The 26781-nt window shown below is 32.4% G+C and overlaps 7 protein-coding genes across 7 annotated transcripts; 2 read left to right on the top strand and 5 right to left on the bottom strand.

Annotated features, from left to right (window-relative positions):
- Positions 1-372: 372 nt before the first annotated feature.
- Positions 373-4707, bottom strand: Tsp_07763 (putative homeobox domain protein). Its single transcript, XM_003381199.1, has 12 exons — positions 4611-4707; positions 4343-4497; positions 3342-3360; positions 3217-3237; positions 2395-2740; positions 2031-2236; positions 1738-1958; positions 1589-1672; positions 1369-1476; positions 1118-1127; positions 712-913; positions 373-430 (listed from the first exon to the last, which is right to left on the bottom strand). The coding sequence occupies exons 1-12, from the start codon at positions 4705-4707 to the stop codon at positions 373-375; spliced, it is 1527 nt and encodes a 508-aa protein (XP_003381247.1).
- A 2002-nt stretch (positions 4708-6709) lies between these two features.
- Positions 6710-8868, bottom strand: Tsp_07764 (galactosylgalactosylxylosyl protein 3-beta-glucuronosyltransferase 1). The gene is made up of 6 exons (XM_003381198.1): positions 8431-8868; positions 8189-8352; positions 7847-8138; positions 7697-7760; positions 7400-7648; positions 6710-6802 (listed from the first exon to the last, which is right to left on the bottom strand). Exons 1-3 carry the CDS (start codon positions 8866-8868, stop codon positions 7910-7912), a joined length of 831 nt encoding a protein of 276 aa, XP_003381246.1. The 3' UTR covers positions 6710-6802; positions 7400-7648; positions 7697-7760; positions 7847-7909.
- A 2782-nt stretch (positions 8869-11650) lies between these two features.
- On the bottom strand, positions 11651-15582 carry Tsp_07765 (core histone H2A/H2B/H3/H4 family protein). Its single transcript, XM_003381197.1, has 11 exons — positions 15320-15582; positions 14271-14363; positions 13595-13840; positions 13263-13321; positions 13055-13204; positions 12815-13002; positions 12589-12759; positions 12221-12498; positions 12002-12132; positions 11823-11938; positions 11651-11761 (listed from the first exon to the last, which is right to left on the bottom strand). Exons 1-11 carry the CDS (start codon positions 15580-15582, stop codon positions 11651-11653), a joined length of 1806 nt encoding a protein of 601 aa, XP_003381245.1.
- Positions 15583-15661: 79 nt separating this feature from the next.
- Tsp_07766 (hypothetical protein) lies at positions 15662-16491 on the bottom strand. The gene is made up of 3 exons (XM_003381196.1): positions 16413-16491; positions 16127-16346; positions 15662-15689 (listed from the first exon to the last, which is right to left on the bottom strand). Exons 1-3 carry the CDS (start codon positions 16489-16491, stop codon positions 15662-15664), a joined length of 327 nt encoding a protein of 108 aa, XP_003381244.1.
- Positions 16492-16769: 278 nt separating this feature from the next.
- Positions 16770-17780, bottom strand: Tsp_07767 (eukaryotic translation initiation factor 6). The gene is made up of 2 exons (XM_003381195.1): positions 17072-17780; positions 16770-16843 (listed from the first exon to the last, which is right to left on the bottom strand). The coding sequence occupies exons 1-2, from the start codon at positions 17778-17780 to the stop codon at positions 16770-16772; spliced, it is 783 nt and encodes a 260-aa protein (XP_003381243.1).
- A 1108-nt stretch (positions 17781-18888) lies between these two features.
- On the top strand, positions 18889-19499 carry Tsp_07768 (phosphatidylinositol 4,5-biphosphate-dependent ARF1 GTPase-activating protein). Its single transcript, XM_003381194.1, has 4 exons — positions 18889-19026; positions 19077-19248; positions 19309-19439; positions 19479-19499. The coding sequence occupies exons 1-4, from the start codon at positions 18889-18891 to the stop codon at positions 19497-19499; spliced, it is 462 nt and encodes a 153-aa protein (XP_003381242.1).
- A 533-nt stretch (positions 19500-20032) lies between these two features.
- Positions 20033-24698, top strand: Tsp_07769 (phosphatidylinositol 4,5-biphosphate-dependent ARF1 GTPase-activating protein). The gene is made up of 20 exons (XM_003381193.1): positions 20033-20107; positions 20142-20191; positions 20272-20392; positions 20478-20563; positions 20629-20785; positions 20859-21062; positions 21143-21230; positions 21289-21337; positions 21387-21541; positions 21637-21770; positions 21827-21915; positions 21969-22128; positions 22194-22469; positions 22546-22617; positions 22708-22846; positions 22910-23127; positions 23177-23341; positions 23388-23437; positions 23634-23649; positions 24585-24698. The coding sequence occupies exons 1-20, from the start codon at positions 20033-20035 to the stop codon at positions 24696-24698; spliced, it is 2418 nt and encodes an 805-aa protein (XP_003381241.1).
- Positions 24699-26781: the final 2083 nt, after the last annotated feature.

Raw genomic sequence — 26781 nt, 5'->3', positions numbered from 1 at the left:
TGAATGTTGCCAATGAAAAAATTCCACAAAGTTTGTTGTTAAGCTTTAAATCTCTAATAGTAAAGATCATTATTTTCCAACCACACTGATACGTACACGTCCCTTTTAGGGAAGCAAATATTTGTTTCAGATAAATATACTAAAAATAATATCAGAGGAAGAAAACTGAATAACAATTATTCATAAGAGCAGAAACAAATTCACATGCAGCACATGCGTGCACTGTAGGTAAGAAAGATGCCAAAGAAAAGGTTGTTCATTTTTTTACGATGATATTATTTATAATGATTTTACGATGATATTTATTATAATATATGAATATATCTTTTTTGCAGCGTAATCGTCAACGGTAAACAGAAATTGTTCCACAATTCAGTCATCCAGCCTGAACATTAGGCTTACCCGAAAACTAACTGTAAAATAGGAACAACTGCAAAAGTGGAATATAAAAGATAAACAGCACAAAAGTGCAATGCAATATGGGAATGAATTTTCAGCGTGAAAAATTAATTGACAGTGATAGAAGGTGAAGTAAAATTTCACAAATGACAAACTTCAATTCTTCTCAAATAATAAGTTAATTGTGAGTTCAGTAATTAGCTACAAAATTCAATGTAATTTTGATAAACAAAAAAGGTATAAATAAAAAATTTTGTAGCCAATTAAATTATTACTGTAAATGGAACGACGTTTTCCATATTTCTTTTTTACAATAGTTCGTTGATTTCAGAATCCGATGCTGATAAACAACCTTGAGTAGATTTTTCTTCATCTGCAGACATGTGAGCATTCGCCACATCTTCTTCGTCGTCTTCTTCTTCTTCTTCTTGTTCATAAGGGTTGACAAGCGCGAGCACACTACTGCTCACTGCTGCCAATTGTTCAGCTATATTTTCTGAATTGGATTCAGAACCTTAAAAAATATAAGTATAAAAATTTATATATATATATATATATATATATGTATATATTTGCAACTGCAATTCTCTTTTAATATATTTATTTTCTTTTGTTTTTCTCACATGTTTCCAAATTCTTCTTTTCAGTAATGCCATTACTCAATATACAGTTGACCGAATCAGAAAGAATTCTATTCTAAAATAACATTATTTCTTACTGCAGTGATGCTAAAATTTTAAATATTGCATTTTAATAACAAAAAATTTAATAATACTTTTGAAAATGTAAATAAACAAAAGCTATTTGTTGATAATTCTGCACTTGAAACGATCATCTTTTGTAATTACATAATTCAAAATTGGTAATTATGCTTGATGTTATATTTTTGGAAAATTTATAAAATTGAATTTATCATTTGCTTTCAAAAAAGAAAGACAAAGCAAAGCAACTGTGAAATCATCGACAAACCTGAACAGAGGTATCGTCTGAAATGAAAACATGCTGCTCACAATCTGTGGAAATGCGATCCATAAAAGCAGACTTGCGTCTGCGAGGTGCACGCGAGTCGACAACAAACTCTAAAATATAGAAAGAATCACATGAACAGCAGCAAATTATTCAAATTTAAACACGTGCATAATGCTTTCAAAGTACAGCTCAACTGTGCAATTATAGTTAATTTTCTTACGTTTTCTCCTCTTTTCTTTCCTCCTGTTGGAAAACCAATTAGCAACAATGTGCTCTGTAACGAGATCTTTCGGATTGAAATTCCCTTGAAAACAAAAACAAAATTTATTCAAATTTTAATATATGCAAACAAGCAAGCAAGCAAAAAACAATTGCAAACTCTTCACCAAAATGTTGACTCTGCAATGCCAAATTGCACGCAGAGGCAATTTCTTCTCGTTTCAACATATTTGGGTAGGGTTCTTCATTAAAAAAGCGTTCAAGAACATCAATGTGGGCTTGTTTGAAAACAAATCGCTCCCGTCTTGGCAAGTAGAACTCTTTGGAAGCGTTAATTTTCACCTTGGAATTCGCATCAGAAGCCATTTCAGCTGAAATCAGTATTTTGCTTCAAACAAAAAAAAGCAATAAACAAATAAACAAACAAACAAAATGAAACATACCGATCAGTTCGGGTCGGTTGCGGCACAGAATGAACCACGAGAACATCAACGTTCGCACGCGTTCAGACAACTCTTTGGCTATTCCACTCAAAAATTTCGACACGTACGGCTGTGAAATACCAGTCATCTGGGCGATGGTCTGTTGCCTCACCTGACAACGAGAAACAAATTCTCGAATTTCGTTGATTATTTCTTCTTCATCTTTTCTGAAAAGCCCAAAAAAACAAACAAATGCAAATTTTATAACAATTGACAAATATCATGCATCCTGAAATTTAATCATCATCACAGATGTATTTTTTTTTAAACATTAGTATAAATATTTTTAAATTGAAAGATTTTAAAATAGGAAAAAAAAGGCAACTTTTTCAATTCTGCCAATTCTGCTTTCTGTTCAGGAGTTGTCAACTCGATCACGCTGTGCCTGCGCTCGTTATTAGACGCCCGAGGGTAAGGAGATGAACCGTTGGCAGTGTTGGACTTTAAAGCCAAATGATCCTTTCGTAAGACACTTCGAAGCCCTGAATACGGATACAGTCCTGCCAAAATTGCCTCGGACTTCTGGTCCACCACTGGTGCTGATTGTGGACTAGGTGTGGACCCGTTTTTCAAATCACCACAGCCTGTACTGAATTCTTGTCCACAATATTGCTGCGTCGCCACTGCAGAAACGGTTTGAGAGCTCAACTCTTCATCAAGACGATTCAGCGCTTCATATATCTGAGCAAACGAAATCAAACAGGAATATTATGAATCATTTTCAACTTTACTGGTAAAATAAATGAAAAAAAAACATACATATATTTTATCATTGAAATATATAAATAAATAAATATTTTATCTATTTATATTGAGCAACTGGAAAATTGTATGCAAATCTGAATGACATCAGAACAACTTGAATAAACTTGAAACTTGAATAAATTTGAATAAACAAATTAAATAGCTTGCATTCTTCTGAATGTGAGGAAATTTCTGAACAGGTTAATTTGATCAGTAAATTAACAACAACACCAATAGTAACAATAATAATAATAATATGCAGTGTAAATTCAACACAAGCAAAGAATAACAACCGTTCGACAATGAACCGTTTACAATGTAAACTGAGTTTACACACTGTTGGTGAGAAGCTTCTTTTCAAAATAAATGAGAACAAATAAAATGCCATTTTTGAAAAACAAACTAATTCGCATACAACAGTAAACTGAAAAAACTAATTAATTAATTAATTAAAACGCAAATCAAGCAGAGTTGGACAATTATGTTCAACAAAGGAATGCTAATAGCTGGAGAAAGATCAACGTTAACGCCTTGTCAGCCTGTGACGCTAATAAATAATAATAATAATAATAATAATAATGATAATTCAAAGAACGAAAAGTATTTTTTTTTATTTTGTGCAGGAAATCTTTGAGCACTAGACTAGCGCAGCTCATCTCCAGCCCTGCCCACAAGTAACTGTGGCACTTTTCAACACGAATAAAGTAAACAACTGAGAAATAAAAAACAACTACTTTGTTGTTGATTAAAATTTGCATAACACCTTTCAAAAATTCTTTATTTTTTCAAAAAGTAACTGTTGTCAAATTTTCGAATAAAGCATTAAAGATTGAAACAAGAACTCAATCTCTGTTAATTGTTGATGTAAATTATTATCATTTTCAACCAACGGACAAATTTAACTTGAGCAACTAGCTTATTCTAAAAATTGCCAAACCACACTGCTGCTAACTTTTCGCTTAATAAATTTTCAATCGCAGTTATTCAATTCTCGGTGATGTTCTCAATTAAAAACTTTTTTAATGAAATTTAATATAAAGCACGTTGATAAATGACGAACTGACAATTGCGCACAAATCCCAGATTTAATAATTTTAATTGATTCATGATGAAAAAATTTATCATATTATCAAAATCGATCAATTAATGAAATTTGTACTATTTTAGAAAGAAAAAGAAACAAAATTCTTTTGTTTATTAAACATAGTTTCTTTCGCTTGCACAATTTTCCTCAAATAAAATAGCCTCGGGTGCATAATTATTGATTATCAACTGACAAAGCGTATCCATAGCAAATTATTAAAATTTTCATTTTTCCCCTAATTATAATAATAATACTTCAAGATGGAAAAATTCTCATTTTTATGCATATTGCGAAAGAAAAATACATGACATGAGCAATAAAAAATAATACATGAAAATAATTGAGAAAAAGAAGCTTTCTTGCTGCTCCACCTCAAGAAGAACAAATAAAAAGCAATTATAACAATCAAAACAGTAATAAATAACAAAAAAAAATATGAATTTACCTGAACAATTTGTTCAATGGTGATGCCTGTTTGACGAATACGACGCACCAAATCCACCTGTTCAACGGAGAAAAGTGGCGGTGTGGACATCATTGCCGTTTCTTTCAAACTGACTGATAATGCAGTCGCAGCGCCCAGCAGGAGCAGATTTTCAACTAATAATAAAATGAAGCATAATTAAATACATAACAACAATAATAATAATTGAATTTCAGCTGCAAGGTTAGTTAACAAGAGAAACACCATCATTTGAAAATTGTGATATAACTATGAATATGAAGATACAATTTCAGTGTCAGCACAATATGCAAAAAAGTAAGCATATGTGTAAGTATGCATGCATGTATGTGTGTTTGTCTATACATATACATATACATACATACATACATAGTGATATATATATATTACATATCACATATATATAATGTGTGCAATAGATGTGAAATACATGTGTAAGAGTTGTAGACTACGCAATCGTATTTGAACAACGTCAGATGAAAAGTATACACTCTAAAAAGCACACGACGCAATCAAGCTAGCCGTTATAATAATAATAATAATAATCGGAATGATAATGATAATAATAATAATTAAAGCTCGTAGAGCAGAGCAATTATATATAAGTGAAATATTATGCAGCCTTTCGCTGTCGTTGTATATTTGGGAGGTGATAGTTAGTCATCACTGACAAAGGCATACGCGAGGCGCTGTTTAACAAGTGTGTGGATAAATCCAACAGCAGTCGATCGATATGTTGTTTCTTCTTATATATATATATATATATATATATATATATATATAAACTGAAAGAAATATATTATTCTCGCCGGACGAATATTATTATTAACGTTGAATATGAATGTCATCAGTCGTTTGTCAATCTGCTTTATACAAAACAAAAAATCCCACACTGGAATAAAACAAAAAACAAATAAATACACTGAAACAAATAAATCTACATACCAATATTGCATCGCTAATAAAATAACCCATGTCGCGACAGCTTATTTAGGTAGGAAATTTAATATCTATCAATGCACATATATATATTTTAACATCATTCAGACAAGTTTTGAAGTGCTAAAATTGTAAAAGACAAAAAAGAACAATTCACCAATCAAAACTCCATTTATACAATTTAGCAATTTTTTCATTTTCTTGTTGGTACAATAAGAAATACCAGAAAAATTCACCATCTTCTCAGCTAAGAACAGCTTTGATTTGATAATTTGATAAGCAAATAAAATTCATAAAACCATCTATGAAAAAAATGATTACTTTTTCCAATAGATATTTTAATGAACTGTTTGAGGAAAATTTATTTTCAAATAATAATGATCACTAATTACAGCTTTCAAATGACAATACCACAACATTGCGCAAATTGATTTGTGGCGTCATTTGAAATGTAGACACAAGTCTTTAAAAAGAAAAAAGCCGCTATAAATCGACAACGATTAAAAATAAAAATTAAAAAAAAAATTGCATAAATGAACTCTTTCTTTCTTTGTTGCATACTTCCCTTTAAAAATTATTATTTTAATAAATAACGCTGTTTTTTTGTCAACGCAACAATTTCTCGTTACATAATGAGTGATAGAGAATTGAATTGTTGTAAAGCATTGATTTTCCACTACTAGCATGCGGCAAAAAGTTTCAGCTTTTAAAATTCACTCAATCAAGCAAACCATTCACTATTATTCTAAAGTCACAGCGCATCAGAACCTTGCAGGTCAATAAATTCATTTCAAAATTAGTCAAGACAAAATTGAGATTCATTATTTGCCGGAGACAAAACTGTCCAAAGTAAGCGTAATAATCTTTCTTACGCTGCAGAATTGAAGTTGCCACGCAAATTTTCTTTCCAACGAGTTATTAAAATCACCACTAGTTAGTTACGCTGAGTTATTAAAAATTGACGTGGAAATTAAATTTCAAGCTCTACTGTGCATGCGGGCCAATCAGCGTCGCTTGAACTAGTAATGTATAGTATAATTTTCTTTTTGAAAAACAATTAAACTTACCTGTCATGTTTCATTACGGTAAAATGTGACCCAATTTTCGATTCAACTGAATTGAAATTTAAATGGAAGCAAAGAGGGAAAAAATACCCAATAAATAAATAAATAAAAAGAATTTAAATTGATGCAAAAAAATGAACGTACCGTTGAGTTTGAAAAGTTTCTTCTCGTAAAAACAATGGAGCGATTATTTATTATTACGTTTAGGCGTAATGACTTTTCAATGCAAGCATGGTATAATAGTTGCATTGAAGATGATGGTGAATTGATCAGACGACAATTTATCGATTGAATACTGATAAAATGAAAAGTTGTACTTACCTAGTTAATATTTTAAAATGATGCAAAAGCGGAGGAATTGCGGCTTCGCTGCGATCAAAGAAGCGACAATGCTCGTTAGGGTAGCGGTTAATTTGCAGATATAATAATTTCAGAATTTCTGAAAATTTTCAAACAAAAAAAAATGTACAAATGAAATTAATGATGACAATTAAAAAGAAGGAAAGTTGTAATGTTTATTTTTTGAATGAGATGAAACTGCGTGTTAAATTTCTCATTTTCTTTTTTTCAAAACAATGATCACTAAGAAGAAAAGTAATTCACCGTTTCAAACATTATCAATAATAATGGAAGATTAATTAAACTGTGGTATTTGAAAGCCGGTGGTTAAAACAAACAAAAATGAATAGAAAATCTTTAAACAGGAACCGTCATAAATTATGAAATAGAGTAAAGCAAACAAAAGTGCTTCAACCTGGTATAGAGTTTTTCTCGGTGCACTCAAATTAAAATTATTTTAAGATGATAATTATTCCTAAGCTGAATGCTGATAATCTTGCAAAATGATGCTAATCTTGCAAAATATGACACACACACACACACACAGTGAACACACGTCGAAGGTTAATTCGTCTTCACTGATATGATGATTCGTTTTTATTCATGATCAATTGCGCATTGTCACATTGCATATAAAATATTCAATTGAATGCGAATTCAAATTTGAAACAAATTTCCAAAAAACAAACATACATACACTGTTTGACCCCCGTAGAGTTTGTTCCGTTTCCATGACTACTGTTGTTTGGAGGTAAAAATTACAGCAGCACTTGTAAACAACTGAACTGAAATAAAAATTCAACTTGAAGAACTTTTTCTCCAAGCAATTATTTGTTCTCAGTCGACTGAACATTTATTTGAATAATCGTGGAATTGTCTTCGATTTTTAAGCAATGAAATAATGTTTTCAAATTTCAAAGCTGCCATACATACATATATATTAGTACTAAAACAGAAAAATAAAATTCATCTGGACACAATCCACTTTTCATACCAGCAGTATATTATCGATGCTACGCTATGATCAGTTCAAATTCAACGATCACATTCCAATTAAACTTCAACAAACGATGAAAAACAGGATACAATTTAAATAATAAATTAAACAAAAAATCACATTTCCATTGCAATTTGTCATTCTTACTTTCTCGTATCATTCATTATATTGTTGTTCGGTTTCCATTAGTGCTGCTTTTTTCTACTCAAATCAAATTTCAATTCCCGCATCTGTTCGAGTTTTATTTTTCCACAACTTTTGTTCAATATTTAAATTCGGTTGCGCGGTGCGGGTGTGCCAGACGTACACAAGATTGCAGTTGTCAGCTTTGGGTTCCAGTTCAGCAATGCGTTCTACCAGTTGTTCCAAAAATGACGTTTCCTGATGACCAATCTTAACGTTGTAGCCAAACTGGGCATGCTTCTTTTCAAAGATGAGCCTGAAAATTAATTTTATCCCAAAATATGGCACCACTGTCCAGTTGGTCACCTGAGATTGACGGCAAAGCCAGACATGTCGATGGGAAATTTGCGACCAGGATCCCAAAAAGCGAGAAAGCCGACCACTCGACCATCTCTGACCAACGGCCTCTCGACCAGCACTTCCCCAACAAAAGCTACCGGCCAGACCGACACAAGCTTCGTCGATCTCATCTAAGAAGAAAGATGCAATTGTACTGTTCTCGTCATCACCGATGATCAAAAAATTTGCATATCCACATCACAGCTAACCTCATCGAAAAGCCTAATATCGTAGGTGTTGTCATCGTCGGCAAAGTAGACAACACCGGCTTGGTTGGAATTCAAATTCGAACGAATCCACTGCAAAGCTAAATTGCGCTGCACAACACCACGGGCAAATTTGATCCCTTTTTTCCGCTTCTGCTCTGCCGGAGTTTGCACCGCCAAAAGTACATGAGCAATGCCAGATCGTTGGATCACATTTTGCACAAGATTCGTCGTTGCCGGCGCATCTTCGACAACAATCCAAAAAATATCCCGCACGTGCATCAGTGTGTAAGACAATCGTGTTAAATCCGCTTTCTGGTTGTACCTTTTATATGTTGGAGTTATGATAAAAATTGTCTTCTCCATCAAACTTGGACGATCGTCATGCGATGGATTTCCATTGTATTCAAGGGCTGATTTTTCTGCCCACTCCGCTTCCATTTTATTAGCAAGTTCCAATTCAATCTGCCATTTGCGCACAATTATAACAACAACAGCAACTAGAAATACAAAAAATTCAACGAATAATTTTAAAAATAACTTTTTCTTATTCCTTTCATTTCACTAATACAAAACAATTATTTGCAATTTTCAGCGTACTGCACTTTTTGCTGACAAGTTACACTGCAAACAATTCAATGATGGTTATTTAAATTCCTTTTTACACAATTTCAGTTCATTCCACACTCTGAGATTAGTTTAAATTTGAAATTTCAAAATATTGGATTTTCAATATTTCACAAAGAAAAACATCTACTTGTTGAATTTCTTTCGAAACATAATTATTGATTTTACCTAACATAATGACGACAATAGCGCATGTAAAACGGCGATTTATGATTCGATGAATACTTCTACACATTTGACTTTAAAATCACCAAAATAACAATGCTAAACGCCATCTTCTCAAATAGAAATACCAGCGAATAAAAGTTATATTAAAAATAACAATTTTTCATATAGTCAAAAATTAGATAAAATGCAATTGATTAAAAATGGACAGAATACAATTTGAAACAATAACTGACCATCATTATTAACGATCAATTTACAACGTGCATTTTTGTCCACCTAATACAGTACAATTGAAAAGCAAGATGAAATATTTTATCGATGCTGCTCACTGTGCATAAACAAAATATAATTCACTAAACATTGTGCAATGACCATTAATTTGAATTATTTAGATAAAAACTAAATAAGATATGAATAGTTAGCATTCAAACCAGAATAACTTTCATTTGTTTAAATTTCACATTGGAAAATTCGATATTGAACACTCATTATTTATTAAAAAAATCTTTCAATTTCAATAGCATACTGATGCTCAAAAGTGAATTTATTCAAAGCAAATGGTTTATTATTCTTCAAAACAGTTTAATACTGAATGAATGTTCATCAATGTTATTAATTCCATTATTTTAATGTTATTTCTTCTGATTCCATCTCATCACTTTCAGATTCTGATTCTTCAACGGATAAACTAAAAAATAAAAAATTTTTTAAATAATTTACGTTAAAAAATTGAAAATATAACAATACCTCGACTGTTGAAAATCTGGATCTTTTTTAAGCTTGAAAGAAATTGCAGACAGTTCATCTTCGAATTTTTGTTCTCCTGAAAGTTCTTCAAAACCTTCACCATGCTCATACATATCATCTAAGTTTGTCTCTACCTAAAAAAGAGTAAAGATTTAAATGTGCAAATGTATGCCTGCCACATGAACATAAACTTTATACCAAATGCACAGTCTCTTCCATCGCACTAACAGATCCTGTATGCGAATGAAATAAAATAATAATGATTAATTGTATTACAATAACGCATGCATAGTGTTAAATATTTTTTATTCAATTACCAATTTCATTAAATACAAAAATAACGCTGCACAATAAGCTGATCAAAGTGAAAAAGCGCATTTTGACTTTTCTTCGAATCAATTTAATTATGAAATTGAAACTAATTTCTCTCCCTTTATTTATACCTATAAAATTGCTTACCATTCCATTGAAGACAAACATAAGAAGTTGACTAAAAGCCGTTTGAAAAGCAAACCAATTTACTTATTAAACCGTTCTCGTTCATTTCATTTCTATCGGCTTCAACTCAATTATCCGACCAAGTTGACTTCACAATTATGGGAAAGCAGATGAACAAACAAGCTTCGATAAATAACTCACGTCAATGTTTATGCATCTACCATTTGCCAATAGCCGCTTTCAATGAACCGCTTAATAACGTGATTATGTCAATGTAAACAAATGTATCTTTTAAAACTGCTACCATTGTATATGAACAACGTCGCCGCCGAGTAAATAAAATGCAATTCAAATATGCAAATTTAAAAGAAATATTTCGAGAGAATCAGCAAAGCATACCTACCACATTACCTATTGTAATTGAAATTGAAATGAATCCATCACAAAACTTTTTCCCTTCAAGAAGAAGAATATTTTTCAAAATTTTAAACCGCAAAATCAATCTTATTTGTGGAACAGAAATGTATTAAACGAAAATAACATCATCTAGTTGAATTGAAAAGTTGTTTGAATTTTCAAAAAAAACTTTTTTATTTAAATTTCACTCAGACCAGAATTAAAAACAGAACAAAAGAAAATAATACGCTCATCATAATTTCACTTTTTCCTCCACGTCTGTGAGAATCTTTTCCCGCAAAAGATGCACCATTTCCATTGCCGTATTTTTACTTTCTTCATCTTGTTCACCTTTCAAAAAGCTCACAACCGCTTCTACAAAAAAGCAATTATTCAATTATTATTGTTAATAATTTAAAAAAAACCAAAAAAAAAATAATAAAATAAACCTTGGGCTTGTAGTAGTAATTCTTTCATATCAGAAGGGAGTTGATCGAGCAAAAAAGCAATCAACTGGGGAACGAATTTGCCGCTGGCTAACAAAAGCTGATTGGTCGTCAAAGTGAACAACAAAAGGCAGCTTAACAAAAGCGCCGTAGCCGGCTCTGAGCATGCTTTCAATTCTTCGGCCAAATAATTGCACCGATTATTCACCATCTCTGTTCTGAGAATAAAGCGAAATTTTGCAAAATAATAAATTTCCAAATTACAACATATTCTCCATTATGTTACTTCGTTTTTCTATCAGGATGATACAAATTTAGACTGCAAATATTCGGTAAAGCTATTTTTTCCATTGCATCATAAAATGGCTGCAAAGTCTGAAAAAAGGGAAAAAATATTTTTCTCAATCATACAAATAACCAATGCTCGCCACCTTTTCACCGAGAGACGCGAATAATGCTTCAAAATACTCCTTGGCAGGTGAAACCATCTCCTGGATGGCAGAATCACGCACCTGAAAATTATTCAAATTTAAAAATAGAACAACTTCTTCAGATTGATTCTTTTTTCTTCACTTTTTTCGTAATTTCCAAAGGATTCGGCATGTCTGCATAATCGCCAAGAGCGAGATTAGCCAAATCTGTACAAGCACCCCGAAGTAAATGCAAACGTAACTGTTGAGCCAGTTTTTCTGAAAAAAATGATCAATTCTAAAACACATCAATCAGAAAAATCTAACATTTTCAATTTATACCATCAAAAACTGAAAGTGACAGATCTGACAATGTTATGGTTGAATAAAGGCGATTCATTTTTTCTGATAAATCAGTTCGAGTTTTCCGATGACTGTCGTAGGCGATTAAAAATACAGCGTCCAATCTTGCTCTGTATTTTGCATTTAATGGACTAAACAGTTTAATAGTAAAATTTCAAAAATAGGAACATTTTTTTCAATAAATCAAAACAAATTAACCTGACAAGCATTTCAGATAATTCTTCCAAAATGCAGTCAGGACAATTTTCCAAATTAACCGAATCTTTCAAAACCGTTACAATCTGCTCGGCCGTCATAAAAGTACTCAGAGCAGACCGACTCGTTTCATCTTCATCATTATCATTACCCACTTTTTTCTTTTTTCCTTTAACATGAGCAGCAGCTTTTTTCTTCCCACGAGCTTTTTCTTGACTTTGGCAAGCACCTTTTTGATGCTGCTGCTGTTGTTGAACAGATTTCTTATACAAAGGTGCATCCTAAATAATAATAATAACGTATAACAAAAACAACATATATATATATATATATATATATATATATATATATATATATTAATATAAAACTACTTTATCAGCCTTTTCTAAAATGAGCAAGTCGAAAAGATGAAGACAACTATTAGCAAGGGATTCGTCAAAAAAGTACAAATCTTCCAGTCGATTCCATTTTTTGTTTCCCTTCTCCAACATATCAGCAAGGCAACAAATATCGGCATCGCTCAACACTTCAGGAGCAATAGTCTACAGATTAACCAATTTCACAACTTTTTACAATATTGCACAATAAAAAACATACCGACACATCTAACCAAAGATTTTGAGCCATCGTTTCTTTAGCAACCGATTCAAATTCCAACCAAAGCTTTTCACCCAATAAACTTTCTTTCAAATTTTTATATGGTTCACAACCATTTTCCGATATCAACAGTCGTGTGAGGAACTGGGAAACATCTGATACACCAAACTTTTTAACATAAGACAATTCTGCAAACAATTCAAATATACATTCATTTTGAGTTACAGTAATTTCTAATACCTATATAGCCATTTTTACGATAGAAATCTAGAACATGCGATTTCAACTTTTCAACACAAATTTCCGGCATATAAACAGCGCGTTCCACTTGGTTTCCACCGTACAGCACACCACGAATATAACCACGACTTCTTAATTCGTCAAAACAACCTGAATATCAGATCAAATTCAAAATTTCCACAATAAAACAACAATTTATAATTATTACTGAAGAATAATGAAGGTTCAACATTGAATTCAGTTACTAATTTTTTCACCGATATGACTCTAAAAAATAGTTAACAACCAAACACAAACATACAATAATGTAAGAAAAACAACAAATTCTGCTATTTATGCACATAAAAATAACATCTATTTTGAAAACAAACAAAAGTATATACTAATCATGGAAAAAATTCAAATAAACATAATTCAATTTGCCTGTAATGTTTGAATAAAATCATTACGATAAATAAATCTGTATTCACTTTATCGATATTGAAATATGAATTACTATAAACAGCCGATTGAAATGCAAATTCAATCTGCGTTACTTACCTGGTGCAGCCCGACAAAACTCCTCGAAGAATGGCTGTTTGCCGTTCCACGAAAGCTTTGGTCAAAATAATGTTCGAATCAGTGGAATCGACAAAGCCGTGAATTGCTTTACCAATTTGATGATATACCTCCTCAGCCAAAAATGCTGTAGGAAAATCGTATTTCTTTGCCAAATCACCGACTGAAAGCTTGCCTTGCTTGGCCAATAGCTTGTCAATTTCAATACATACTTTATTCATGTAATCTCTAAAAAATATTATATTACAACTTATAGCAGCTAAAAAAATGAACTGTACTTACTTTGAAATTATCTGTCCCAAGCAAAGTGAAAGATTTTCATCAGTCGCTACTAACTGATTAACTTGTTTTTCGATGATGTTAAAATCGACACCCAAAACCTGTTGTAGAGATGCCAACGAAACGCGCCCTTAAAGTGATATACATATACAGAAAATTTAATTCAAACAAAATATCCACCTTCATTAGCTATGATTTCATTTTTTATTTGAGTCAAAAGATATTCTGGTGTAATATAATCCTTTCTATTCACACTGGTGATGACTTCGAGCATTCCATTTTCTACTAGCTTTGTTATTAGCTCAATACAGTTTCGTTGTGACAGTCTATTAATGAAATTAATAATAAAAAAATTTTATAATAAATTACGGCAACGAACTTCTTAGATGATTCGCCCAACTGAACACGACGCAGATCAGCTGCTAATGATTTTATTTCATCCCATGAAGCCATACGTCGATATATTTCACTACTAAAAATATCAAGTAATGTATAATTAAAAAATCTAAATTACTACCACTTAACACGTTACAAAAAACACCTAGAATTACAGTAATGTAAGATTGGTTATTTCTACAATTACTGTCTTTAATTACATCTTGAAAATCAGTTTTATTTTTATCTAAATACAGTTCTTAACGTAATCAATTTTAATAAATAATATGTAAATACGAATGATGATTTTAAATAATAAATAAATATTAAGCATAAAAGATAAATATTATCATAAATATGCAAAACACTATTCCATTTACAAAAATGTGATCTTTCACCATAATATTCAGAATTCTTGTTGAAATTGATGAATATTTAATAAAAATATTATGCAAAGGTTTTGTTGTGTTAAAAACTTTAATGTTTACTAAAATTATCATTTTAAAACATTCTTCATCTCCAGGAATAGATAAAATCATTCTGTACCAAACTTTCAAAATTTAGAACGATTGATTAAAAAAAATATTTCGAATGCATTTCAATAATGAGTAATATTATTAACTTTGAACAACGGAATGCTTTTTCAAAATTAGTTGGAACACGCTTGAAAAACATTCAAAGTCTTAATTGTATCGAAATTGTGTTGACTTCGACGAAACTTTTAATAAAGTTGCCGCTGCTTTTGAACTGTCCAATTTTAATTAAACTGCAAACTTGTTCAAAAAAACGTAACTTCATTTACTCTATTTTATTCCGATATTACATTTATTCTGTTATATGGCACTATTTTGTTTAAAAGAACGACTTTTCAGATTACGCAATATTTTCAATAAAACTAAATTAAAAAAAAACTTTATTCAATCAATCACACCAAAACACAAATATTCCACGTCACTATAAATCGGTTAAAATCGGGTATGTAGCAAATATAGCCATGTTATTGTTCATCCACCGAAGCCGTAAATAGTTCGGCCTTGACGTTTTAGCGCATACACCACATCCATTGCTGTAACAGTCTTACGTTTCGCATGTTCGCAGTAGGTAACTGCATCACGAACAACGTTTTCCAAAAAAGCTTTCAAAACTGCACGGGTCTCTTCATATATTAAACCGGAAATACGCTTTACACCACCACGACGAGCCAAACGCCGAATTGCTGGTTTTGTTATTCCTTGAATATTATCACGCAAAACTTTTCTATGACGCTTAGCTCCACCTTTTCCAAGACCTTTTCCACCTTTTCCTCTACCAGACATTGTAAATTAGCGAATACTCTTCTCAAGAAACGAAAATATAGTTCTTAGCCTTCAACGCGAAACAACTGAAAACTGCTTTTTAAGTATAAGCAGGTTCAGTTGCACTTCTGTAAAATTTTATAAAGTAAAGTGATATCGTGTAAATTAGGAAAATATTTCTTTATTAAAGAGGAAATATTATTTGTTTATAAATTTATCAATTTAATTTTTATATATTTATACTTATTTTATTTTTATGAATACATTTTTTTGTGTATACAGTATGCTAACTCTTTTATTATGAACCAGCTGTTGCGTATTGTTGCTTTTCGTTAAGTTACTAATTTTATTGATGTTTTTAAAACTTATTTTGAAAAGTAAATTATTTTTCAATTTTTACCATAGCTTGTTTTCTTTATGATATGTACTGTTATTAAAAACATGTAAAAATACTATATTTCATTATTGAATAGATTACGTTAAATTCTTTATTTATGTACATTTTCACAGTTTACTGCTAAATATTATCTAATTTTTATTTAAGAAAAACCATATTTGAACTTACCTTATATAATTGTACTTTTGTAGTTTCTTAAAACTTATGGTCTCATGAATAATGGCTCTGTTATCTCTTTCTGAAACGAGTGAAATAACGGGTTTGACATTATTAGAAATATGGATGTATTTGGTTGGCTTGCTAATTTTTAGCATTCTTTTGGCACTTAAAATGGAACTGTTTCCAGCTATGGCTTGGTCATTTGTATTTTCTCCACTGTTTATTGTTTCTGGATTGGACGCCTACTTCACGTTAATTGTATTTTTTCGTCAATACTTTCAATCCGATCAGGTACTTAAAGTAGCTGCACCACGACTGTTGTTTGTTGGCTTCTTCATCCTTTTGGTACTGGCTTTGGAACTTTTACTTTGCATTAAAATGACACACGAAAGCTCATTCAGCTACGCTGTTGCATTAAGTCCAGTATATCTAATTATATTTGAATTATTTTTCAGAACGTGCTTTATGCAATGTGTTTAAACATGACTGTTATTGTTCAGTTTCATCATAATGAATATACACGAACAGTTACTTAACTCTGCAAATTGAATGAAGTTGAATTTAGATTTCAGTTTAAATCATGAAATGTTTCTTATTTTGCCCACATTTTACATGTTGTTCATATTGTACAAATTGATGTTTGTAATATAGTTTACATAGTTAAGTCTTGAAGACGTGCGTTCATGTAACTCAGCACATTAAAGTTGGCATTTCGTGAGTGAATTTCTTCATTAAGAAAATTCTTTCAATAAACAACTGCGATGAATTTATAAACTTTGAAATCTTGATTGCTTTATTGTAAAAACCCTTCTTCTTATCAGTTAATTAAACAAGAAACCGTATACCAAAACAGTCATGAAGCTTATATACAGTTGTAATACGTGATCCATCAAACGTTTTCCATTTATGGATATAAAAGTTATTACTATACCAAGCTTTCAATTAGAGAATTACGTAGTTCCGATGACATTTGTTGAGGACCTTTCAAACCAATTTTGAAAATACTCTCGATAACACCTATTTCAGTTGCCGACGTGTTCATGCCACAAAAAGCACACCAATCATTAACGCAGAGTCCACCAGCAATCAAACTAGAGCCCAGATTAACAGATCCGGAAGCTACGGGTATATCAAGTAATGAAGAAAGTTCGGCCAATTCCTGCATAGTTGCGTTCGGATGTACCAAGCCTCCTTGATTAGATAAAACTGTATATGTACCCACTAAGGAGTTTTTGGCTACTGTCAACCGAAAGACTTCTACGCCAAGAACATCAGTTAATGCTTCTTCTGTTTCATAATCTAATTCAGGGTGAACTACGGCTGCATAGTCGTTACAAGAAATAACATTTCCTAAAGCAGAAAGTCGCTCTTCAACTCGGCGTATTTTCACATTATCAGGCAGTGAATTCGCCAAATGCTGCAATTCTTGGTCTGTGGTACTCATAGGTACAAGTAGACCATGTCGATTGCCTACGGTCAATCGGCCAACGATTCTACAGCCACCAACAGAAGCGTGCACGACAGGCATTACGTCATCGAGTTCTGCTTCAAAAACACTGTAGAAATTTGTACAACCTCCAATGCCAACCAAACAATAAGTGTTTGTCAGTTTAGCAAAAACACCTATCTCATAGCTGTTTCCATACTGAGCACGAACTGCCATTTTTTTCTTTGGGATGTTTCGCTAAAATAAACTAAACCAGACATCAACAAAAAAATAATCAAAGCAAGGTCATAATTATCCATCGCAGAGTTACAAAATTGAATACTAAAGAAGAAAAGTTTTCACATACTATTCCTATTCATTTACAAGACAAAACAAGTAACCAAATTATTGTCATATCAACATACATGATATATCTGCGATCAAGCGGCGATTTGGAAGATGAGAATCTTCAAAAGAGAACAGTACCATTGAATTATGAAACATACAGTATATTCACAGATGTAAAATAAAATTATGTATGAATGTACTGTAGGTAAATACGTGTCTATGTATTTTAAAAATATTATGAAAAAATTATTTTTTTAAGAGCTGAAATTTTGTTGTCATTTTAAATTATAATATTTCTAAATTTTTCCTATTTAAAAATTGTAAAACATTAATTTTGAAATTGTGACTTAAAAATATATTGCTTATTTAAACAGCATTAAATATTTACTTTAAATGAAAATTAATTTTGTTTTTTCTTGTAAAAAATTCAAGTTTGTATTAAAAGTTTAATGAAGCTAGCGCTATTTTAAATTATCTCATTTAAATGCAATTTTGCTTTAAGATTTTAGTACATAGAAAAACATCTTTAAAGAATGTTTTCATTAAAAAATGCTGCTAACATCATTTTCATTAGTTTTTTTATTTGGAAGCTGTTTCATACTGTAGATACTACACTTGAATGTCAGTTCTTAATTTGGCTATTTGTATCGATTGTGAGTCATAGTTGTGTGTCATGCAATGCGTAATCGGTACATGTGATTGATGTTTATTGAAAACTCAGGTTTTGAAGTTTTCGCGCCTAAGGCAAATGACGTTTAGGTGTCATTAAAGGATGCTTTAAAAGTGGTTTCTATTTCTATGAGCACTATATGACGACAGTAAGTCGCTTATGCAATGATTCGCAGTGGGCTAATTTCAACGTTGTTATCGATGCTGCCGTGTTTGTTCATTGTTAGATGATCACAATGATAACTGACTGGACTTTTTCTGTTTTTCTATGTTCATTTTATTTTAAAATTGCTGCGGTTTAAATGCTTTTTCGTTTTGATCAGGTGAAATGCGTGATTTGAAGAACAAAGAAAATTTTTTTCGGTCATTTGTATCGGAAACAGAAGATGACTTAAGTAGTCCCACTACTTCCGTATTTTCCAATCGGGTCTTTCGGTACAGACAAGCTGTGCAAGATTTTCTCGAGGTGTGGCTTTTTAATTTTGTTCTGTTTGTTTGTAATTTGTTTCTTTTCAGAATGTTGCTTATGATGTGGAAGCAATATCGAAATTACGAAAAGGGTTGAAGTCTTTTACAGTTAATCAAGAATTGTGCGTGCAGTGCCATGAAAATTTGGCAGAATCTCTTTGCAGTTTAGCCGCACTTTCTAATTCATGCTTGGCTACTTCTGATGGCAATCCAGAAATTAGTATACACTTTATTTACTTAGCTGTTTTTTTCATAATTCTTTGTGGTATTTATTTTGCAGGTACAGGCTGGCTCAGGTTTTCAATGATGTTCAAAGATTTAGCTTTGTTGAATAAGGTTTTGGTGCGAAGCGCTAAATCTTGCCTTATTTATCCTTTAGCTGTCATTGTGAAAAATGATGGTAGAGCCAAGGTTTGTTGTATTACGTTTTTTCGATTTATTTATATATAGTTCACGTATTATATGTTGTGACACTTTGCGCTTTGCTCGATGTACTTATTGCAAATATCACGGGCGGTATTCATTTCACGATGTTTTCAAAGCGAAATTTGATTTAAAATATTTTATAAAAGTTTCCTTGAGCAAAACTATTGCTCATAGATGTTAATGTTGTTGGTGTATGATGAATCATCAATCGATATTGCAAATCGAAAGTGCGACTTGCAGTAAATGACTAGATTGTGATCAGCATTGATTAAATAGTGTGACGTAATTTTTGAAAATGTTAATATTCTGACAAAAAAAATTTTCAAAAGAAAGTGAATATATTCATTTTTCCGAATAAAATGCACGAGGTCAACAATGCCACGACATCAATGAATTGACATTTCAAAATTATTTCTGCAGACAATTATTTATTTTTTTTCGTTGTCCTTGATACTGATTTGATTTTCCATTTTAAATGCGTTTTTTTTGTAAAGCTTACGCCATTCAGTCGATGATTGTCAATATTTCCCATTGCAGATGTTATTTGTAGCGTAGGAAAATAATTTGTCAGTAGTTTGATGCTTGGTGTTATCAGCACGCTGGTGCTGTTGTCATCAGCAGTTGTTGTTATCATGTTTTTTAGTCAAAAAATAGTAATATGTAATTTCAGTTTTTTTTTCTTTTTAGCTTTCATCTAAAGCTGTCGACAAGGCATTTCGAGATTATCAGTGCAAAGCGTGAGTGTTTAGTTTCATTTTAGAAATTTGTTGTTTGAAAGAAGATATGCAAGGTAGCAGTCAATCAGTTGTCATTGCAGGGCGAAGCTCGAAAAGGATGCGAAAAGCCAGACCACTTCAGAGGGTTTTAAGCTTAGTCAGCTTGACGTTGCAGAAGCGTTGTTGAAAGAGCGTACTATTCTTCAATACGAACTTTGTCAGGTATGTTATTTTATAATAAAATTGAAATTTGTGAAAATGATTAACCAAGCATATAAAATTGAATATATTCATATATCTTGTTCAGCTTTTTTTGAAAGCTAGTAAAATGGAATCGAAAAATAGCGTTGGTTTGGTGGAATCGATGATTGAATTATATTATGCCTTGCATACGTAATAAGGTGTCTTCTTTTTTTGAATAATAATAATAATTGTTGCTGTTGTTTTAGTTTTTTTAGAAGAGGTATAGAAACACTTGAAGAATTGCACGAATTTGTTGAAGAATTGGAAAAGAAACTTGATGAAACTAAGCGCAGTCAAAATGAAGATCAGAAATTATTGCATAATTTGTCCAAATCGTTGAAACGATCCGTCGTGGTTTTGGATTATGAAACTGTGATTATTCTTCATAAAGATTAAAAAAATTTTTTTTCATGTATGAGTCATCTTTTTGTTGTTGTTGTTTCAGGCGAAAACTGACGAAAGTCGTGATTCAACAGAATCGTTATCAGTAACGATGCTCGATTCCGGTCCAACTGAACAGCCGAACTCTTCCACAGCGTTGCTCAAATGCGGCTATTTGTTGAAACGCAGCAAACGGAAAATGCACCGAATGTGGTATAAGCGTCGTTGTGAAATTCGAGACGGTTTTCTTCACATCTGGCATGAAAATGTATATATATATATAGATGTTTTTCTTTTTAATATTTCAATTATCTGTCTATTCACTTTTGATAAATTTCAATTTTCAAGGAAGCGCAGGCGCCAATTGAATTAAATCTTTTGACGTGTCAGATACAACCATCGGCTGATGATGAACGCTGTTTTATTGTGCAGAGCAGTATTTGCAGTTTTTTTTGTCGTTTAATTTTTGTCAGTATTGTAAGGGGAATTTTTAGGCGAACGAAAATATGAATTTCAAGCCGAAAATGAAAATTCTGCCAATGAGTAATGGGGATTATATTATTTGTTTGTTTTATTGAATTTTATTTTGAAGGTGGTTAAATCTGTTGAAAAAAGCGAAAAAACAATTGGAACAAGAAGCAATGAGCAGCGAGGCAACTAGTGGGGAACGTGTGGAAAAAGTTGCCATGGAAAAGATCAAATCATTGCCAGGAAATGATCGTTGCTGTGATTGCACATCTTCTAGAGGTAAATTTAGTGGGGATTTTTTTTTGCTTGCTTGCCCCCAATAAAAAAATTCGTCGTATTATTGTTTCAAAGGTAAAAATTATATATTAGTTTAGATGTTAGCTGGCTTTGTACAAATTTGGGTTCATTGCATTGCATCGATTGTGCCGGTGTGCATCGTGAATTGGGTGTACACGTTTCTCGAATTCAGTCGTTGAATTTGGACCGCCTCGATCGAGCTACGGCTTTGGTATATGTGCTTTTAGGGGAAAATTTGAACGTTGATGGCAATTTTGTCGTTTGTAGATACCGCTCGCGTTAGGTAATCAAAAAGTGAATATGGTTTTAGAAGCTGGATACTCTGGACTGAAAATGCTAGAAAATTCAGTCGAACGGTGAGTGGGTTGTTTTATTATAATTGCAGCTATAAACAAAAATTAAATTCAAGGAAGCGGTTTATACAGAAGAAGTATGTAGGAAGGAAGTTTGTCGTTCCTGTGACAGATCGTCCGATGGAGTATTTGATTGAAACTGTAGCTTTGGGTTCTGTAAGCAATTTGTTGCATCTTTACGCATCTGGTGTTGATATGAACAGTATCGTCGATCCCGTAAGAGAGCAGCTTTAGACGGATCTGAAGAAGATGTTTTATTAATTTCTATTATTTAAATATAGGATTCGAATTCTACGCCGTTGTTGATGGCCGTGGCAGCGGATGCTGGCGGTTCTCATTTAGCTTTTATTCAGTTTTTGTTGCAAAATGGTGCTGACGTGAACGCGCAGAATTGTTTCGGCGATACGGCAGTGCATCTTTGCATCAGACAAAATAAGCCCGAATGTTTGAAGTTGCTTCTTTTGGTTTGGAATGTGAACGTTGAATTGTGCAATGTTGATTCGTTGACACCTTTGCTACTTGCCCAACAGCTGCAGCACGAAACTTGTGAACGTTTGGTTAGCAGTTTGTTTAATTTGATTTAAATAATTTTGTTTTTTGAAATGAAAATTTTGTTGTTGTTGGTATTTTTAGTTGAACAAATTCGAACAGAACGCCAAATCCACGTTTGCGGATATTGAATTTCCGTTGTCTCTTTTGAATGAAGTAATTTATTTTATCATTGCAAATGTTTTCCAACAATGCTAATAATAATGATGACTGTGGCTTGTTTTGATTGATGTAATGCAATTTGAGGGTGCCGATGATTCAGCTGAACTGGTCGATGTACCTTTGGCAATGCGCTTCAGCACACCCAGAGCTAGTCAACTGTTTCCCACTAGATCGGTGCTTGTCAACAGCGATCAACGTAAAAGTGTTCTCGATTATTCTGCAAGTAATGTGCAAATTATTATTATTATTATTAATCAGTCCATTGTATGTTTGAAATTTATTCAAGATGGCAGTCGTAATTCTGTTTTTGGTGAAAGTGGTTGCTTATCGTCGACATTCTCTTTACCACAAAAATCCTTCACGTTGAATCGATTCGACAATAGCAACATTTCCGAACCCACACCAGCTAATGTCGCAACGTTTTCCAGCTTTCAACGCAAGCCTCAGTGTACGACAGTTCTTCCTCGACCAGCACCTCGAAAAGTTCCTCCTCCTCCTCTATTTGTAATTTTTCAAAAATCTTACATAAAATAATATTTCTTTATTTATTCAGAAAAAGCCAGCGAGTGAGATTCGAAAAAAGTGTCGTGCAATTTATAATTGCAAAGCGGATAACAGTGATGAGATCAGCTTCAGCAGAGGTGATTTAATTTTTATCACACGTGAACACTTGTCAGATGAAAACGATTACTGGATGGTATGGTCATTTTTGGACGCGGTTTTATTTTTTCAATATTAATTTTTGTAATTTCTTTTTGTTTCAGGAAGGCTACGTAGCAGATCGTCCAGATATTGTTGGTCGTTTTCCAACTTCGTATGTAACTTTTGAAAAAGAATAATAACGATCTCCAATTGCCAAAATTATTAGTAAGTATATAATATGTCGAATGGAATGTCGGAGAAAGCAGTACTTTTAAAGACGAGTTTTTAAAATTTTGATTTTCAGAATTTTGCTGATTTTATTACTTTTTCCATTTTTGAACATTTTTTTTAAAATAATTCTATTTCAGGTACTTCGTCAGTGTTGTTTGTATCCAGTGTTTCCATTTTTGAACTTCTGGAAAGTGATAAAATTGATTTATACGTCTCCTTTTAAATTTTACTCATCTCTCTTGTCAGTCAGTCTGGTTATCCTTCAGTTCCGTGCTGATTAATTTTATTTCATTGTTGTTGTTGTTGATTGTTTTGTTTCGTCATTGTTGTTACTTTTTGTGAAACAAGTAAATTGATCATTGTAATTGCGATTGGCTTAGCAGTATCATTTGTCAAATTGTAATTTGAATAGAAAAACGACTAATTTTCAATTTATTGAAAGATGAAATTTGAAATTTTCATTAAAATGAATATCATTGATAAAAAAATTGATCTGTAATTTTGATAATAATGTGACATATTGCAGTATCGGTGTTGTGAAAAAAAGTTAATTAGAACTTGAAAATCGTTAATTACTTTTAAGGTAATTTTCTGAATTTATTAGTCTTAGTTATGACATTTGAATATTCTATTATTGAAAGTAATTTTTTCTCATTGTGCAAAGTAATAATAAATAGCAAACATTACATTTGAAATTGAATTTGAAAAAAAAAGAACAAGAAAATGAGTTATCCGAAATAGCAAATTTTGAACAATAAATTGAAGAAAAAAAATAATTTTTTTGCAATGTATTTCAAATATTTTATTCTTCAATTGATATTATTGATTTTCTGTTTCAAATTTGTATTCTAGTACTGTAATTGAGTATCAAGTACGATGAAAATTTGAAGTACTGTGAAATTGTCGTCCGTTGATTTGTTGTTTGAAAATTGTTTTCTCGTTTGGCGCACTTTTTCAAATGAATCACTGAAAATTGAATAGAATTTCATTTTGATCAGTAAATTTGATAATTCGATGTCGAAATGCAGCAATTTTTTCTTTGATTTTCAGTTTGTTTCTATTTTTGAAGTGATTTCGAGTTGTTTCAGTTTCAATGGTCGAAGCTGTTTGGTCAGCAGTGTGGTGGTGCGGATGATCTTCGAATCCGGGTTCCAATTACTTGGCAGCTTGCGTATTTTTGTTCATCCATGCTAGTGGAATGAAATTGGATCTTTGGTGAAGAGTCGAGAGAGAGAGTGAGTGAGTGAGTGATCCGCAGCAGACTGGCTGGAGGGGAAAAAAATGCTCGCGTGTTAGCGCGTGTTGGACGTGCCATCCACTTGTTGCACAGGGTTCTCGGTGTCGACTTTGGCGATTAATTACAAGCAGTTGCAGGTGAAATGAGACTGACTGCCACGCGGCTAGCGTCAACCGCTCGTCAACCTATTGATCGACCGTGGCGGTAGCAATGGCGACGGGCTTACCTCATTTTTCCACTGCTACTACTACTACTACTACTACTATTACTTGTATAGCTTGTAAGCTCGGTTGTTGTAAAAAAATTGAAGAAAAATCATGACGAACTAACTTTTTTTTTCATCACTATTTTTTCTTAGCTTTTTATTGCAATTTGTTCCACTAATAAATACAATTTTCATCTGGCATCACGTTGAAAAGCTTTTCCGGTGAAGATTCAAGCCACACTGCTTACATTATTCAACTAGACATACTATACTGTGGACAGAGCGAGAAAAAAGGAGCATGAGCGAATTTTGTAGTCCATGCAAACGACAACGATGTTCAGCAGAACGAAAAAGTCGTTTTCGTGATTTACAACGTTGGAACAAAAGTCTACTACTTCTTCTTGGTAAGTTCACATTTATGTAAATTTTTGACTGAAGGAAAATAAGAAATCAAATATATATGTATATATACATATATTGGTCGGTTTGTGTGAATGAAATAAGTCGGCGCGTTCAGCTCCTTGGAAACCGGTTTTCAGTTTTTGTTCTTCTTCTTTCACTTCTTCAATCTTCCTCTACGGCGGCCGCCAATTTTTTGAATTGAGCAAATTTCACAGCCGGAGTTATTTGGGATAGAGGCAGTAGGGGGTAGAGGGGGGGGGGGAATGGGGCGGTGGCAGTTTATTGATTTCTTACTTGTTGCCCATCCACCTGGCGGGCCCAAGGGCTTGAGCTGATGATGATGATGATGATGATGATGATTAAGCCGGTCCACATTTGAACACAGACATCCACACTGCACATGGCTCGGCGTCTGGTGCAGACAAAATTGACATTCTATAGGCTGGCTGTGGTCGCCCGCAGCGTTTGTTGCCCGGTTACGGCCACGTCGCATTGGCCATTTCAGTGTCTGGGCAGGCAGGCCGAAATGAATTTGATAATCTCATTTTTCCAAATTTCCATATTATCATTATTATTATTATTTGATTTCAATCAACCAATTGTGAACCAAAGAGGCGAAATTGAACTAGGCGCAAAAAGAGACTGTTCTCGACTTGTTGTTTTTCATTTGTTGAATATTTTATTTCGGAAAATATATACAAAATATTTTAAACAAATAAAAAAATTACCAACGTAGATGTGGTGGTTCGGCGGATTTTCATTTTCTTTCCTGTATCTTGTTTGCAAATTTGTTGTTTATAATTTTTTTTTGATTTTTGAAAATGTGAATATGATAAAATTGGAATCGATCTATTTTTGCATTTCAATTTTTTCACCCAATTGAGCTCCGTCACATTTGTTGCTTTTTCCATCTGCATGCAATTCATGCATGCATCACTGCTCAATCCAGAATCCACGATTCCAGACTGACAATTGGGGGAAAAACATTCTTTTTTAGTTTTTTTTTCAAAAAATGTTTTTTATCACTAGTTGAAATATGATAATTTAAAAATAATTCACATGTTTTGTGGGATGAGCGTTGGCGATTGGAGCGCGCGCGTGTGTGTATATTATTTGAAATGAATTTTATACAACTTTCCCTCTCGAAATAAAACTTCCAATGCACCACATGTTGGTTGAATATTGAAATAATCCAACTGTTCCAGTGGTGTTGTTTGTTCAACTAATTTTCTTATTAATTGTATAAGTTATAAATCATTTCAACAGATGTTCATTCTTTTTGAACTCCTTTTTAAATGTTGTTACCTTAGCAACAACAGCACAAATGCTTTCGAATGATTTATTTATTTATCATGGGGATGAGTTTTTGAGATTTTCGTTTGAATAATTATTTTTTTGAAATTATAAATGCAAAAAACAATTACAGTGTTGTATTTGAGAA

This window comes from Trichinella spiralis (assembly GCF_000181795.1).
Source record: "Trichinella spiralis strain ISS 195 chromosome Unknown Scfld2, whole genome shotgun sequence".
In the NCBI taxonomy this organism is placed as follows: Eukaryota; Metazoa; Nematoda; class Enoplea; order Trichinellida; family Trichinellidae; genus Trichinella; species Trichinella spiralis.
Note: the sequence above shows the minus strand (reverse complement) of the source record. Positions and strands in the feature narration are given on the sequence as shown.

What these genes read in the sequence shown, in the direction of transcription:
- Tsp_07763 (XM_003381199.1), bottom strand. Translation starts at nt 4,707, where the DNA reads ATGTATAGACAAACACACATACATGCATGCATACTTACACATATGCTT. An exon ending in TTACTGTTGTATGCGAATTA is followed by an intron (nt 2,741 to 3,216) that starts GTTTGTTTTTCA and finishes AGATATATGAAG; the next exon opens with CGCTGAATCGTCTTGATGAA. An exon ending in GAATTGGCAGAATTGAAAAA is followed by an intron (nt 2,237 to 2,394) that starts GTTGCCTTTTTT and finishes TGGGCTTTTCAG; the next exon opens with AAAAGATGAAGAAGAAATAA.
- Tsp_07764 (XM_003381198.1), bottom strand. Translation starts at nt 8,868, where the DNA reads ATGGAAGCGGAGTGGGCAGAAAAATCAGCCCTTGAATACAATGGAAAT. An exon ending in ATATTAGGCTTTTCGATGAG is followed by an intron (nt 8,353 to 8,430) that starts GTTAGCTGTGAT and finishes CTTTCTTCTTAG; the next exon opens with ATGAGATCGACGAAGCTTGT. An exon ending in GGCTTTGCCGTCAATCTCAG is followed by an intron (nt 8,139 to 8,188) that starts GTGACCAACTGG and finishes ATTAATTTTCAG; the next exon opens with GCTCATCTTTGAAAAGAAGC.
- Tsp_07765 (XM_003381197.1), bottom strand. Translation starts at nt 15,582, where the DNA reads ATGTCTGGTAGAGGAAAAGGTGGAAAAGGTCTTGGAAAAGGTGGAGCT. An exon ending in TTATCTGAAATGCTTGTCAG is followed by an intron (nt 12,133 to 12,220) that starts GTTAATTTGTTT and finishes TGCAAAATACAG; the next exon opens with AGCAAGATTGGACGCTGTAT. An exon ending in GTCACTTTCAGTTTTTGATG is followed by an intron (nt 11,939 to 12,001) that starts GTATAAATTGAA and finishes CATTTTTTTCAG; the next exon opens with AAAAACTGGCTCAACAGTTA.
- Tsp_07766 (XM_003381196.1), bottom strand. Translation starts at nt 16,491, where the DNA reads ATGCAAAGTAAAAGTTCCAAAGCCAGTACCAAAAGGATGAAGAAGCCA. An exon ending in TCGTGGTGCAGCTACTTTAA is followed by an intron (nt 16,347 to 16,412) that starts GTACCTGATCGG and finishes CGTCCAATCCAG; the next exon opens with AAACAATAAACAGTGGAGAA. An exon ending in CAAAAGTACAATTATATAAG is followed by an intron (nt 15,690 to 16,126) that starts GTAAGTTCAAAT and finishes AAAATTTTACAG; the next exon opens with AAGTGCAACTGAACCTGCTT.
- Tsp_07767 (XM_003381195.1), bottom strand. Translation starts at nt 17,780, where the DNA reads ATGGCAGTTCGTGCTCAGTATGGAAACAGCTATGAGATAGGTGTTTTT. An exon ending in ACAAATGTCATCGGAACTAC is followed by an intron (nt 16,844 to 17,071) that starts GTAATTCTCTAA and finishes TTCTTAATGAAG; the next exon opens with AAATTCACTCACGAAATGCC.
- Tsp_07768 (XM_003381194.1), top strand. Translation starts at nt 18,889, where the DNA reads ATGCGTGATTTGAAGAACAAAGAAAATTTTTTTCGGTCATTTGTATCG. An exon ending in CTGTGCAAGATTTTCTCGAG is followed by an intron (nt 19,027 to 19,076) that starts GTGTGGCTTTTT and finishes GTTTCTTTTCAG; the next exon opens with AATGTTGCTTATGATGTGGA. An exon ending in TGATGGCAATCCAGAAATTA is followed by an intron (nt 19,249 to 19,308) that starts GTATACACTTTA and finishes TTTATTTTGCAG; the next exon opens with GTACAGGCTGGCTCAGGTTT.
- Tsp_07769 (XM_003381193.1), top strand. Translation starts at nt 20,033, where the DNA reads ATGCTTGGTGTTATCAGCACGCTGGTGCTGTTGTCATCAGCAGTTGTT. An exon ending in TGATTGCACATCTTCTAGAG is followed by an intron (nt 21,542 to 21,636) that starts GTAAATTTAGTG and finishes ATATTAGTTTAG; the next exon opens with ATGTTAGCTGGCTTTGTACA. An exon ending in TATGGTCATTTTTGGACGCG is followed by an intron (nt 23,342 to 23,387) that starts GTTTTATTTTTT and finishes TTTTTGTTTCAG; the next exon opens with GAAGGCTACGTAGCAGATCG.